Consider the following 16,560-nt stretch of genomic DNA (forward strand, 5'->3'; position numbering starts at 1 on the left):
GCATGTGACGTTAATCAGAAAACTTGTGATATTGTATAAATTGATTGGTCAATTAAATATATAGTTGTGCTTTCCATAGTGGAGATCATTTGTTAAAAATAGATTTTTGTCACACGACTGTCCATTATTTTTGGGGAAATGGACAGTGGTCCCATAATAATGGACAGCGAGCGGAGTTACATAATGAACTCCTAGGTGTCCAGTATTTAACATAATGTTCATATACAACAAAGGACAATTTACAAGTTGGGTTTTGATTATTAAAATGGATGTTTGTTATGAACAATAAAAGTAAACACGGAAACAAACTCTTCAGGAAAAAATCACAAAAGACAAGCTCAAACATTCGGGTTAAATAACAGTAATGTATCCGTACGAAGTAATTTATTTTTCAAAACCGCATTAAATTTTCATTGAATACACATATATCTTCGTATAATTATCCGATAAGGAAAATATCTTACAAAATTACAAACTTGATTTTATATATCATTATTAATTATATTCAAAAGTACAGAATGTTTGACCTCTTGATCGATTAAAAATTTCAAAAGTATAATCAATCATGCACTTTTAAATTGTACATCAGTTAAAGAATTAATGAACTGGTTATTGGACTACCCTTTGTATACGATAAACTAATGCTTATAAACCTGAAGTACAGGTGAACTTATTTATTTCGGAGGAGTTCCTGGCGTCGTCCACTGCTTCGACCACAGGGCTCTATAGATTCACACTATGGGTATGTTGTATTTCATGATATTATTATTTGTATTACATGTTTTGTTACTGCGTTTAGTGTAAAAGTTCTTATATACTTGAAAACCGATAACGAGTTAAGATATATGAATGTTAGAACTTGATGGGATTTAAATTTTTAAAATTTCAACTTAAGATATTCTAACTCCAACAAAATGAGTAATAAGGTATTAATTGACAAATGTAGTTTTTCACTATCAAAAACAGGAGCAGACAATTTAGTATTTTTCTTCAGTTACAAAAGTTACTTACTTTACACCATTACCACCATTGAAAAGTTTGAGCTTCTAATTTTACTTCAAGTTAAAATATGAAAAATAATTATTTGCATCCCGAAAAAATTCCATGGCACTATATCCTATATAGAATGATGTACTGAATGCGCGTGCACCAAAGAAAAAATAACTTATTTATATTATTTTTTGTGTGTTAATTAGACATGCATAGACACGATCAAACACCAATTATCAATTATGATGAATATCATTTATGATCTGTTGGCGGTGGAGCATCTTATCTTGTCATACTAAATCCTATAAGAAAGAAATGTATATTTCTTTCATTATTGATATCATCTGTAATTTGAACACGAATCTTGTCAGTTTTTATTATACCTTCATATCTTCAGTGTTGTAAACCAACTTTCGTGTGCGATTAGCTTTCGTGAATTTAATGATCGAAGTTAATTTGCGAAAGTTTATCTCCTAGTTTGAACATCTTTATAATTTATATCGATAGGAATTTTTATTCAAATTTTAAACCTTCGAACGATATTCTTCGCTAAATCACAAAATTTAGTAGCTGCGAAAGAAAGTTCAAACCCAACTAACAATAGATCAGAATGCCGCAGTAATATGTTTTATGACACGCGAGTGGTAATAATATTTTCGTTTTTATCCAGCGGCCGTAGCTCTTCGGCTGGTGTCACTACTGTGTGTCATAGCTTCCGTTCAAGGTAAGAACTATGCTAAAAAAGAATAGTTGAACAAAGCAATTAAGTCATTAGACAATAGGTATTAAAGATATCATTCATTATGAAAACAGCGACGTGATATGTATGCATTTATCATATCCGTTTGGTATTTTTGTAAAATTGACCAGTAAGATGAATTTTAGAAAAGAAATAAAAGGAAAACCAGAAAAGCGAAAACATAATCTTTCAGTTATCCATTGGAAAATGATATCATATAACAATATTTTAATTACTAAATGTTCTTACTCGAAATGTATTTTAAACAATTTCTTGAAAAGGTGCGCCCGACAATCGCGGTACGGAATTTATCATAGGATACATGGAGAACATCGCTGTTTCTATGAACGTCGAACTTTTCGTCACAACGATGAGGACGACGACAGTCAATGTTAAGGTGACCGCTCCGAGATACAGCGCAGCTGGAATCAATGAAGCCTTCTCCGTCACGGCTGGAACTGTCAAACAGCTCTTCTTTACCCCATCTATACGTCTTGCTGGGAACGAAATGAGCTCAAAAGCTGTCTGGATCACTGCTGATGATGAGGTGGTTATATATGGCGTTAACAAGGAGACTTACTCCTGTGACGCCTTCCTTGGTCTGCCCACTGACGTCCTTGGTACGGAATATTACGCCATTACATATTACCCACCGTACTACCAATGTGAGCTGCTGATTGTTGGCGTGAACGACAGTACAACCGTGAATATCAGAGTTGGGGAAGCGATTGGCAGTCGGTACATATCATGGGGAGGAAGGAACTACTATAGCGGAAATACACTGACCGTAACGATGAACAGATTTGACACATTCCAGTTAGTTACATACGGCGATCTGTCTGGAACCTACATTGAATCATCAAAGCCTGTCTCTGTATTCAGTGGAAATCGGAAGACAAATATCGGTTCAGGAGGCAGTTCTGATCACTTGGTTGAACATCTAACGAACGTTGACACTTGGGGAAAGCGCTTCGTTACTGTCCCTATACCATTGAGAACTGTCGGTGATTACTTTAAGTTCATAGCCAGTGAGAGTAACACAAGGGTCACAATAAGTGGTGGTTATTCTACTTCTTTTACGCTGAGTAGTCCGGGAACTGTTGTCCAGAAGACGATTTCCTCCACCGCTTACTGTCTTGTGGAATCAGACAAGCCGATATTACTAGTTCAATTCTGTCTAAGTCAGCAGTCATCGTATGAACAATCTGACCCTATGATGATGATCATTCCTCCAGTGGAACAGTTCGGAGCCGACTACACTTTCACCACACCGAAGTACTCTCTTGGGTCTTACAACAGCTACTTTATGTTCATTGTCAAAGAATCAGAAAAATCAGGACTTCGCGTCGATGGCAATGCATTCCCCTCAAGTACAAGATACAACAGGATCAGTGGTACCGATTATGTAGGGGGTTACATCAGCGTGTCTGAGGGGTCCCACACTGTACGTCACACATCTCCAATCTCAATCTTTGGTGGATATCTATACGGACAGGCTAATTGGGAGACTTACGGGTTTACCACAGGCATGCGTATGGCCGGAATCAATACGGTAAGTTTCGTATAATTTCAAAACACACGCATAATGTATCAAACAAAATAAATGTTTTTTTATTTGGCAAACATGATCATTGACAATCCAATGTAAGGTGATTCCGTGACTTTGTCAGAAACATTTTTGCCGAGATTTGTAATTTTAACCTTAGTTGCATCACAGAAAAAGTTGGGTAAGAGTATATAGATCATCCGACTAGACACTCGTTTAACAAAATGTATACATATAAGTAAGAGTTATAGAAAAAACTAATACTAATATTTTCACATGAGTAGTAACAATGAAGTGTATATAAATTAATCTACTTTCAGCAATTAAATTGATTATATTATTCTATAGTAATTAATATAATTATTACTGTCGTACTTCCCTAAACCGATCATGATAGGTGCATAGAATTTTGGCCGGTTTAGAGAGGATTCGGTTTCTAGAAGTGAAACCAAGAACGACAATTACCATCCAGATATAATTTGTCCGGAACTCGTTTTCTATATTATATTACACAACATGTACATGTCGATTATTTATATGAATGTTGTCACAAAAGAGTGAATTAAGTGTAAAAACTGAATAAAATCAACAATCCTGACATTGTCACTGTTTATAAATTTTATATGTTATGTGAAGTTTTAATCACTAATAATATAGAGCAAATCCTTCCGTACATCACATTATCGTTCGAGTTCAAGATATTCTCCTGTTTTGAGGAGGATCGTTATGGGAAAACGCACTGAAATGATAAATAATATTAATCTATTTTCTGTAATTAAATTAATAAATTATTCTATACCAATTAATATAATTATAACTATTATAATAAATCTATTTTTTTATTTTACTATAATAACAAAAATATTTATTAAAATAATTATCAATATAAATATTGTAATGATAATCAATGTAATTATTACTATAATAATCGATATAATATTTACTATAATAATCAATAAAATTATAAATTTAATAATTAATATAATTATTATTTTCTTAATTGATATAACAATTACTATAATGATTGATATATTTAATATTATAATAATAAATAAATGTATTACTATCATAATTAATATATTTATAATTATAATCATTAATATATTTATTTAAAATATAATAATTACTAAAATGATTGATATATTTCATATTATAATTGTAAATAAATGTATTACTATCATAATTGATATATGTAATACTATCATAATTAATATATTTATAATTATAACCATTATAATATGTATTTAAAATATTATAATTACTATAATGATTGATATATTTCATATTATTATAGTAAATAAATGTATTACTATCATAATTGATATATGTAATACTATCCTAATCAATATATTTATTATTAAAATCATTAATATATTTATAATAATATACTATCATCCCTACACAGATTTGCATCCCGACCCCCACAGTGGTTGGTGATGGTGTAGACAACGATTGTGACGGCCTGATTGATGAGGAACTGTGTACCACAGAAAACCAAGGACGGGGTCAGTGTTATTCCTGTAACTTGCTGTAAACGTGGTAATTTCCGCGAGCTGGAAATTTACGCTGATTACTCGGAAACCTGTTAACCGCAGTTATTTCATCCGCGCGTCATATTTAGTGTATGCATGAAACTATATGATGGCAGACGCTCGAAGGCTTGTGTATAGCGTTAATATGTGCAACAACATCACGAAAATAACCACTCGCGAATATATATATATATATCTACAGTAATATATAATGAGTTTCAATTATTGAAACATTGACGATGCATTATGATAGCATAAAAGGCATTACCCAATCTGTTTCGATTTCCCTTTAGATGATGATGGAGATGGTCAGGCAGAAGAGGATTGTGCAACTCCTCCCCCGAGTAAGTATAAATTGTCTGACGATGTTTGCAATTGCTAAATATCATCAAGAGTTTGAACTGGGTCAACATATGTAAGACATTCTCTATCAACGTTAATAGTCGAACACTGATACTTTTATCAAAGTCAACCCTGCTTTAGCGACCACCTCTGTATACAGAATATTCGCTTAATACGAACACTTCCTTAGGGTCCCCGAAATGTTAAAATTCAACCAACTTTGTCCTGTGTATATAGAGAATACACGGTTAGTATCTTACAATACAAGGTTTATTTTGGTGCGAGACTTAGGAAAGCCGAGATGACGAGGCTTTGCCGAGTCATCTCGGCTTTCCGTGTCGAGCACCAAAATAATCCTTGTATTGTAAGATACTAACCGTGTATTCTGTTTATCCTGCAACCATTATGGCTTTCAAAACGAAAGCAAATTGACAGTTCCTTACTTTGTTTCGCTCGAAGCGAGACGCTTCTTTGATGCGGAGGTAAAGATTCATTCACTTAACCGAATGAGAGTGTACTCCTTTTTACAGCCGTGGGAAATAAATAAGCGCATTCACAAACAGTAACCGTAATTCTATTCAGGGTGATATATCACTGAAAGGAAAGGAAAATACTCAAATAACAACCAATACCCATTAAAGAATTACTTAACAATACATACCTTTGTCATGAGCCAAGAAAAAGACGACACCGCCTTACGAAATTTTCGATATCGTAAAAATGACGTCATTTCGATGAATGTGACGTCACGTTTTAGCGGGACTGAATGACGTTTCATTCACCGGAAGTTTCAAGTTCTGGGTCAAGTTAGAAAAAGTTCCGTCAGATATGGAACAAATTCACGTGATCGTATTGACGGATAAAGCATATCGTATTGACGGATAATGCACAAGTTTATCCGGCAGTAGTTATCGGTCAGTATGTGGGACAGTTGCAGGATAAAAAGTCATTATAGCTATAGAGAACATTTTTTCTTGGTCACTTGGGTGATATTTATAGACAGGTTAATGCCTTAAATTGATTTTAAATACAGTTGATGGAGGATGGAGTTCATATGGTGCGTACGGCGCATGCTCGCTTTCGTGTCGATCAACAACAGGGGGCGCTACTACTGGAATAAAGACTCAGACCAGATATTGTAACAATCCTGAACCTAAATATGATGGAAAACAGTGTTCCGGAAGTGCGACCATCACTGCTTCCTGTACTCCATCAACCTATTGTCCAGGTACGAAATATCACAAACAAATGTTGAATGCATTCATAAAGAAATTCATATATTGAAATCCAATTTTATGTTCATATTTTCCTTTGTATCAAAAATTCAGTAAGAGATATCAGTTTGATTATAATACATCATGTCATATAGTATATGAATATTTGTTTGTATTTCTAGAAATTATATTTTTCATTTAATTAAAGGAATGTACAATTTGTGCTGAACCATAGCTATATTAAAAATTATACATATTGTGAAATTTAAGAATGATGAAGTGTTTGTTTTATCATTGATAGTGAGTTCCCGTCGTGTAGATAGAGCTTTTTAATGCTGATTTAGGACATGCATATTTTCAGTTTCATAAAAAATATATTTCTAATTCTAAACAGTTAATGGTGGCTGGGGTAGTTGGGGATCATACGGCTCCTGTTCCGTTACTTGTGGCAGTGGTACGAGGTCGAAAACGAGGCAATGTAACAATCCTACTCCTGCGCATGGCGGAAGTTCCTGTAGCGGTTCCGGTACACAAACTACCAGTTGCACATTGAGCGCTTGCCCGAGTACGTAAAGAAAAGAAAAGTATAACTTATGCATGCCTAATGTGCTTGTGGAACATCATGGTTTTTATAGTGGTTTTATTCTATTTACCTCCTGTTGAATGCGTTCGTGTAGAGAAATTCAAGAATTCTTGATTTCTTATTTTTTTTCAGTTGATGGTGGCTGGAGTTCATACGGAAGTTGGGGATCATGTTCGAGGAGCTGTGGGACTGGGTCACGTACTCAAACAAGGCAATGTAACAATCCATCACCAGCACACGGTGGTGCAAATTGTGCCGGATCTTCCTCGAACTCAGAATCCTGCAACACCCATCCTTGTCCAAGTAAGCAAATCCATGATAAAATATGTACCAAGGTTTACACACATATTCAAAGCATCCGATATATAGCAAATTATAATACCATCTTAGATGTCGAAAACAATCAAAATTTTAAAAAGATTAAGAAATCGTGAACTTTATATAACTAAAAAGAAATCATTTCAAACAATCGTCCTGAAGAGGGGGAATATATATATATAATTTGAGAAGAAGTATTTAAAAATGATTTTATAGGTTTGTCAGTTAATTGTAATTAAAAATCGTTTCGGAGTAAGCGGCATTATTAAGTGTGAGTAAGTGATTGAATCACTGTGTAGAGAACATTAAACGAATGAACAGAAAAACAAAAAGTAAAAACATCATATCATCTTTCAGTTGACGGCGGTTGGTCCTCTTGGGGAAGCTATGGTTCCTGTTCCGTAACATGCGCAGGAGGTGTGAAGTCTCGGACGCGTTCGTGTACGAATCCAGCTCCACAACACGGAGGAGCGTCATGTGGCAACGACGATACCAGTAGTGGTAGCTGTAACACACATCCTTGTCCAAGTATGTATTCTTTAAAACAAAAGTAAATGTATCGTAATCACACTTGTATAATGAATCGTCAAAGTGTATGGTAAATAATTTATGCTTCTACTGACCAGAAATCGTTTGAGGCTTACGTTGTGTATTGATAAACAAAGAGTAAGTGTTATTGCAGTTATAATGTAACGTATTTCTAAGCAATACTCATGAAAATGTTTTGTCTCGTAGTCGATGGAGAGTGGTCTTCCTGGGGTAGTTATGGTTCCTGTTCCGTGACATGCGCAGGAGGAGTAAAATACCGGACGCGTTCGTGTACGAACCCAGCTCCACAATATGGAGGTGCAGCATGCCCTAGTTCTGATACCAGCAGCACAACATGCAATACATTCCCATGTCCGAGTGAGTTCATACATCTCTCTCCATGTGTTCATTTGTAGATTCATGTCATGTCTAATGAAATGGATTTTAGCTTTAATGAAATATATGAGAATTGCTTCAAGTAACATGCATTTTATACTTTTAATGTTGTGTATGTTTTTGTTGACACATTCTATATTACCAATAATAAAATATACTTTGTTAAGAGAAAAAATAGTTTTAATCTCTTTCATTAATGGATTCGTAAAAATACTATTTCATATTGAGGAGTTAGTGACAAAAATCAAACTTATACATTTTTTATATATTATATTTCATCTATATCCGTAGTTAATGGAGTTTGGGGTTCGTGGGGGAGTTATTCCTCTTGTACACTGACCTGTAAGGACTACGGAACATCTCAGACCGGAACTAAGACACGGACCCGGTCCTGTGATAATCCCCCTCCGCAATACAATGGGGCGAACTGTCCTAACTCGGACACTGATGTCGCAACCTGTACAACTTCCACTTACTGTCCAAGTAAGTCCATTGTGTACTTTTACAAATCTGAGTAGCATAAATCTAAATCATTGGCTTCCGTCATCAAATGTTGTAGTCTCGACAAATCATGCCTCATTTCTGTCCTTAAAGCGACAGATCATTAGGTTTTGTTTATACATTTATAAACCATTCTTGTGTTCAGATTAATGTTACCTATTTCAAACTGGTTTTGTTATTTTTCCTGTTATATTCTTACATTAATTAAAGCGATTTTGTTATCAAATCTATTAATGGAGTCTCTAGTTCTTTAAAAGCGTCATTTATGTGGGCATGTTAATAATTATGCTGCAAAGAGGATGATTTTGAACATTTTTTTTATTATTTTTGGTCTATCAAGTTTAAAAGATTATTTTCTTAATCCAAAATAAAATTTGGAAGCTAGTCAGACATCGACAACCATCCAAATGCATACACTTCGTAGTTTAAAATAATTCCCAGTCTTAAATCCAATCTGACTTAAATTTTGTTTTAAATGCATCTTAATATTTAGACATCATCAATAACACGTATGCCACTTCATTGTTTTTAGTTAATGGTGTATGGGCAGCATGGAGTGGTTGGAACACCTGCTCTGTGACTTGTGCCAGTGGAATCCAACACAGGTCGAGGACATGCACAAACCCACCTGCCCAATATGGCGGCCAGCCTTGCGCTGGGAGTACCGCTGATAGCCAAGTGTGCACTCTATCACCATGTCCAAGTATGTAATGGTTGTATTAGTCAATACCGTTGCTATATTGAAAACAAGTACGTAAGTCTTTTGTTAATATTTTAAAGATGCTCCACCGCTGACAAATGACATTTTTTTCACTATCAAAAACAGAAGCATACGGTTTGGTATTTTTCTTCAGTTACTAAAGTTACTTATTTTACACCATTACAACCATTTAAACCTGTGAGCTTTCAATTTTACTTCAAGATAAAAATATTAAATATAATTAATTACATCTCAAAAATTCCATTGCGTAATGAATGCAGTACTGATTGCGTATGCATCGAAAGCACAATAAATTATATTGAATTATTTTTGTGTTAATGTGACATATATATACACGATCAAACACCAATTATTGTTCAAATTATAGGTATCATTTATGCTCTGTCGGCGGGGGAGCGTCTTTAAATGGTAATATATTAAAAGCGAACTCGGCATAACCCTGTTTAGACGGCACTGAATTGGGCATATATCTTTTCATATCTTTACCTTTTTGCTTAATTTGCTTATAGAGTGACAATGTCTATGCAATATTTCCGACATAAGTAGTATTCTACTGAAACAAATTAGTTGAAATACTATCAATGGCTGACGTTAATGGCTGATGTTTGTCTCTCTGAATAAATTTTAAAGTTGACGGCGCCTGGACAAGTTGGAGTGCGTGGAGTGCGTGTACGGTTACCTGCGGGGGAGGAACTTCTACTAAGCAACGCACGTGCACAAATCCCGCTCCACAATATGGCGGCGCCTCGTGCTCCGGTAATGACACAGATACCAAAGGATGTAACCCGGATGTTTGTAAGAGTAAGTTGGTGTTTTCTTAATTTCTGAAAGATTTCACAAAAAATTTACAAACTATAATATTTACGTCCGCTTCTGATATTGTTAGACCTGGGTATAAAGACCACTTAGCTAATAGGATAATTTGTCTTGATCCATGGGGTGAATTTCATTGATAGTTTTGACTGATCATTAGTCCAACGTGAACATTATCAGTAACTACGAATTGATAAAGACGATATGTGAATCAGTAGCATAATAGGGTTATCCTTGCCAAAGTAAAAACGATGATGAGGTCATAAGTTCTTTCAAGAGAAATGGTCCATTTAGACTCCGTAAAAACAAGCTACAATATCAAATATGAATCATAAGAATAATGGGAAGATCCCTGCTTAAACGAGGATGACGCCATAAAGTTCTTTTGCGAGAGTAATGGTCTCTTCTGACAATGTGATAGCTGATATATAAAACTGATTTCTAAAGGTATTAGAATATCTTGTATTGAAATGCATCTTTACCTTTCCAGTCGATGGCGAATGGGCTGCGTGGAATCCTTGGGGCACGTGCACAGTGTCCTGTGGAAATGGAACCAGGTCCCGTATTAGGAGCTGTTCTGATCCCCTCCCTCTCAATGGCGGAAAACAATGTCCGGGAACGTCCAGTGATTTCAGCGAGTGTAACACACAAGACTGTCCAGTGCGGCAAGCTGGCGTATACCAACAGGTAAGATTGGACGTTTACAAATAAAAATTAAATGTGAGTAGCTTACACACTCATCACAATTCGTTGTACGTTCTGAACAGCATAGATGTTAACATTTTGCTTTATAAATTGACACAGCTTGCATATAAGCCCAACCAAAAGTGTGAAAAAGTGAAGCGTAATCGTTGGATATTTTAATGTTTAAGATATGATTTGACCACAACTTTCGTCAAAAATAATATATTAGAGTACCGAGACGTCCATTAAAGCGATCCCACATCCCGTTCGAACCATTCATTTCATACCTTGAAGATCAACCGCTCCTAAAGCTAGAATTGTTACCGTAAATCAATGCCAAAGACTAAACATAACATTGCAACGCGACAAAATTAAATAAACCTAGTTCGTATGTCTTGATACATTAGCAAAAAGAACCCTTGAATGGTTTTGTTTCACAATTTTATCTATTTCTTTAAAATCTTGGGTCAATGTTGTAAATACTTTATAACTAAAAAAGATACGAATATTTGAAAACTTGAAACTCAAATATCATTATACTTTATGACAAGGAGACACAAAATGAGTATACCGCAGCCTGCCAAAGCATAGTACATTCGTACACTGCAACACAATGCACACAATGGTCAGTCCTTAAAAGTAAATTTAATAAACTAAACGAAACCATTGTTTTATTTTAATGTTTACCATCTTACTTTGCCTGACATATATAATTTTATCTACAATGTAATTACCTGTTTATCGTTTAGTTATGCCCTGCAAATTGGTTTACCTGTGAAAGCGGCCAGATCACGTGTATAGACAGGTCCTATATGTGTGACTGTGCGAATGACTGTGACGACGGAAGTGACGAAACACAAGGCTACGCCGGATGTAACGCCGCCCTGCTACAGGCTTGTGGGAACGGTGCCGAAAGTAAGTACACGTCATGTGTTTGCGAGCGCAACGTCATAATTTTCAGAGAAATGGGAATTCAATTTTTAATTCTAATAAGGAGATGCATTCAAAACATTATTATGATATTTAGTGATGTTCGTATAGCTATTATCAATATAAATATACATATATATGTGATAATAATAAATATATGTTTATAGATTTAATAGATCCAAACAGTATGAATTTTATGTTATAGTTCAGTTTTAAGAAAATGTGTACGTAGAAACTTTTATAATATGCAAGAAGATACAAATGGTCCAGAATATTAGTCAACAAAATGAGGAATTTATTTTACACTCATTCGAAATTTTCAATTGTATATTTGTTATTGTTATTTCTTCTCTTCTCTTTAGGCATCCTGCGGATTTCCACATGGTTAAGTGTCCTGGTATTCTGCACTGCGTCTTTTCTATTGATATGAGTTGAATCGGACGCAACTGAAACCATCGCCCTTTTCTTCCTGGAGGGACATTATCGTCTTAAAACTGAAGAACACTGTATATCCAGATTTCCGATGAATTGATCACAAATTGATGTTTCGACAATAGAAATCAGTGGTTACCTTATCCATTTATAAGTTATATACCATATAAAGTTATTTTGTATTATTGAAGATAAATTGGTTTTAAAGGCCTACTATATCTTTCCGAGACGGTTTTTTAAATTCTAAAAATGGAGAAAAAAAACGAGATTGATGATTATGTAAAGTTGAAAAAGTTATTAGTTTATCTGTAATATTACACTTATCAATGGCTTCTGAAAAAAATGAACAGCCATCTTAAATATTAAAAATTATTTTCACAACGCGGATGGTATCATGTTTCCCGCAGTCGCTCCGTGCGTTAGTTGACATTTATTTGGTATTATAACTTCATCATAGGCTATCGCCATCAATTTGGAACATGATTGTTTTTTGGGGGTTTTTGGGGTTTTTTTGTGTGTGTTTTTTAATAACTTAATGTTTGTTTCACAAAGGTATTGGGTCTTTAATTGTCATACTTATTTTAGACTGGTCAGTATATATTCTGGTGACAAATTGTGCGATCTACATTTTTACGTTACCGTATTAAGTGCATTGTGTTGAATAATTTTATCCTTTAACCATAACATGTACATTGTGTTTGTCCCCAATAATGATAACTTCATTGATTAGGGTATACCAGTGAATTTGAATAATAAAATTTTGCTTATAAACAGATTTATTACTAAAATTCTTATTTGTTAAGAAAACTGAATTGGTGTCGTTGGTGCAAAATGTGATAGTGGAAATACTTTTATTATAAGATAATAACAAATAGAGCTTACCGCATTTTTGTATATACATGTAGCATACTATTTGTGATTTATTTCAATACAATCAATGATTCTATTAATAATTGGGAAGATATTCTCCATGACATTTGTGAAGCATAATGTCATGATGTTAAATGTTGTTTTGAAATATAATAAAAATGTTCGCTATACATAAGCTTTTGCCTTTTTTTATCCAGGCGATATATATCTTAATGTGACGTTTTCAGGTTTATTTTTTAAATTAAACATAGCGAATCCAATAAAATGGAGAATGATATGTAAAATGTTATGGAGAAAAATCAACAGAAAGTGTTGTTTTATTATAGATTTAGATATATTGAGTTAGTCAAGAACGAGATATTTCTGTCACATTTTTAGTTGAAAATATTAACAAATTCAATCATCACCTGTTACATTGTTTACTTTTTTTAATTCATAATAAAACAAAAAAAATGTATACTGATTTCCTGAAAAATTTGCTATCTAGATAAAACACTTCAAGTAAATTCAATAACATTAATATTTGTAACACAGTCTTAACTCGCTATCTCAAAATCGCTTGAGTCGTAATTCCGGTTTAGTCGATTTAATTTTGAAATCCAGTGTGGGTTTTTTTCCTGCATTTTAATACGACCGCCTTTTCGTAAATTATTCTCTGTCTTGTTTATTGCGGACACATCAAATGACCCTATTTATATTTTACCAATACTGTGTGAAACTATACCAAATACTAGTCGTAACATATTTTTATAGACGGGATTACATTTTTAAAGCCTATTCCTATAAGAATTGGATTACGTCCATATATAAATCAACATACAATAATAATACAATAATTCGATAATACCTTACCCCGATTGGCATCCAACTCGTTCAGGTAAACTTAGAGTACATTTTCATAACGCTTTCAGGTGACCCTATCGGGTCAACTATCTTAATCATGTAGTCGCATTATTGTAAAAAAATATGTACCGATCTACATGAAAGCTTCTTAACTTATGTTTCTTTTATTGTGTGATTGTAATAATTATGTGGTATATTTGGTAAACCTGGCAGGTCTGTGGGTGTGAAATGTACCCGAGTTAAATATCTAACACTCTTGACCTGAGATTATAGAGTATTATTAAACAGTGACCGGCAAAAGATTACCAAATCGTTCGGAGTTAAATCGGATAAAACGTAAAACAAAATGGATCATTTGAATTCGATTACATTACAACATACATGTACATATAGAAATTAAAATGATTGCCTATTTCATATAACATTTTTTGGAGAATAAAATTAATAAATCGAGACGAGCTTCATAAAGTCGCACATGAAATGAAAACAAATTTCTCCTGATGTCAATGTATTGTTTCTGTCATGACGTCACGTTGGATTTCCTGCCCGGCTTAGCCAATGAAAACATCTCGCTCCAGGTCATATTACACTAGTGTTATATATTGCATAAATATGATACTGAAGAAAAGACTGGATACCATGCGGATTCTGTGATAAAGTGGCAAACTTATGCATTGCCAATTGCAATCCATGTCCCAGTAACACCTCGAAAAAATATTAAAGAAGGCAATTATCATCTCTATAACAAATACTGATTTACTCAATGACGGCTAATTGAATTAAATTTTTGTTAAGAAGGTAATTTGAGAGAAAATGTAGCCAGTCAGAGTTCGAAACCGGGACCTCCGAATATCAGTCGGGAGTTTTAGCTATTGTTTCAGGCAGGAAAATACTGCCTTTGGATTTATCGAAGTTTACAGTTTTGAATTTCGACCGCAACAGTTTGTTGTATTTTATCGATCAGTTAAAACATCTTCAATGGGGTATTTTTGACACTCTGCAAATTGAAAATTAAAAGGCCAGCAGTTGCTTAGACAACTAAATAATGAACCCGGTTATCTTCCTATATAGGTATAACAATATACACAGTAATTTATGCATTTAAATGCATGTTCCTTTGAAACCGACGTATTCGATTTATAGCTAGAGCTAAAAATAAAATCTTCATTTGATTCGCCCACCAATACAACTTCAGTTTTCTGTATATACACCAAACATTTAAGATGCTTATAATCGCAATATCTCCAGCAATCTATTTCCCCAAGACTGGCGGAAAATTATCTCCGAAATGTTGCGATTGGCATTCTTATTTATTCAGCGTAATAAGGGTGACAACTCGTATACATGTACTTATTTTTTTTGCATTATCTGATGTAATTCATGTCAAATTTTATATGATCCTTATCCAAACAATACAAACTGGCTATTAAGATATATACATTTTAATGAATCAAAGACCACCAAGACTACAAAATATCGTGTTGTGTAAACAAACTTAAAGATAAAACACAAATGCGTAATACATGACGATTGGTGTCACAATTAAACGTCCTCGATAATCCAGGGGTTCCGATCACTTATGATCTCTAAACCCCTGGACTATTTCAGTATTGTCAGTATAATGAGACCGAATGGGGTCATCCTCGATACTACAGGGGTTACTATCACTGACGCACTATGAACCCCTGGGCTATTCTATTGGTTTGGATTGGTTTGTTTAGTTTACGTCCTATTAACAGCCAGGGTCATGTAAGGACGTGCCAGGTTTGTTGGTGGAGGAAAGTCGGACTACCCGGAGAAAAACCACCGGCCAGCGGTCAGTACCTGGCAACTGCCCCACATTGGATTCGAACCCGCATCCCAGAGGTGGAGGACTTGTGGCAATATGTCGGGACATCTTAACCACTCGGCCACCGCGGCCCCTTGGGCTATATCAGAGTAAAACTGGAGGCAGCAGAAGACAGATGCAATTTAATAATTGGATGTTCATCAAATGAATTGTATAATGGTATACCGTGATTGATTTTGTCGCTTTGAAGCCGGGCGTCGCTCTATCTGTTATCTTCAAAGGAAGTCTCTGAAGCCTATGATAGGTCATTTTCTTCTACTGAACTGCCTTCCCTATGAGATAGTCCAGTTCACCCACGCATGACACCATATCAAGGTATAACAATATACACAGTAATTTATGCATTTAAATGCATGTTCCTTTGAAACCGACGTATTCGATTTATAGCTAGAGCTAAAAATAAAATCTTCATTTGATTCGCCCACCAATACAACTTCAGCTTTCTGTATATACACCAAACATTTAACATGCTTAAAATCGCAATATCTCCAGCAATCTATTTCCCCAAGACTGGCGGAAAATTATCTCCGAAATGTTGCGATTGGCATTCTTATTTATTCAGCGTAATAAGGGTGACAACTCGTATACATGTACTTATTTTTTTTTGCATTATCTGATGTAATTCATGTCAAATTTTATATGATCCTTATCCAAACAATACAAACTGGCTATTAAGATATATACATTTTAATGTATCAAAGACCACCAAGACTACAAAATATCGTGTTG

General features: G+C 34.5%; 1 protein-coding gene across 1 annotated transcript; it reads left to right on the plus strand.

Moving 5' to 3' along the window:
- The first annotated feature begins 2,023 nt into the window (after positions 1–2,023).
- LOC138307979 (SCO-spondin-like) lies at positions 2,024–13,314 on the plus strand. The gene is made up of 14 exons (XM_069248931.1): positions 2,024–3,281; positions 4,681–4,780; positions 5,101–5,151; positions 6,183–6,377; positions 6,758–6,928; positions 7,079–7,249; positions 7,622–7,792; positions 8,000–8,170; positions 8,480–8,671; positions 9,222–9,392; positions 10,041–10,211; positions 10,714–10,910; positions 11,657–11,822; positions 12,200–13,314. The coding sequence occupies exons 1-14, from the start codon at positions 2,052–2,054 to the stop codon at positions 12,265–12,267; spliced, it is 3,225 nt and encodes a 1,074-aa protein (XP_069105032.1). The 5' UTR covers positions 2,024–2,051; the 3' UTR covers positions 12,268–13,314.
- The last annotated feature ends 3,246 nt before the right edge of the window (positions 13,315–16,560 follow it).

This window comes from Argopecten irradians, chromosome 14, assembly GCF_041381155.1.
Source record: "Argopecten irradians isolate NY chromosome 14, Ai_NY, whole genome shotgun sequence".
In the NCBI taxonomy this organism is placed as follows: Eukaryota; Metazoa; Mollusca; class Bivalvia; order Pectinida; family Pectinidae; genus Argopecten; species Argopecten irradians.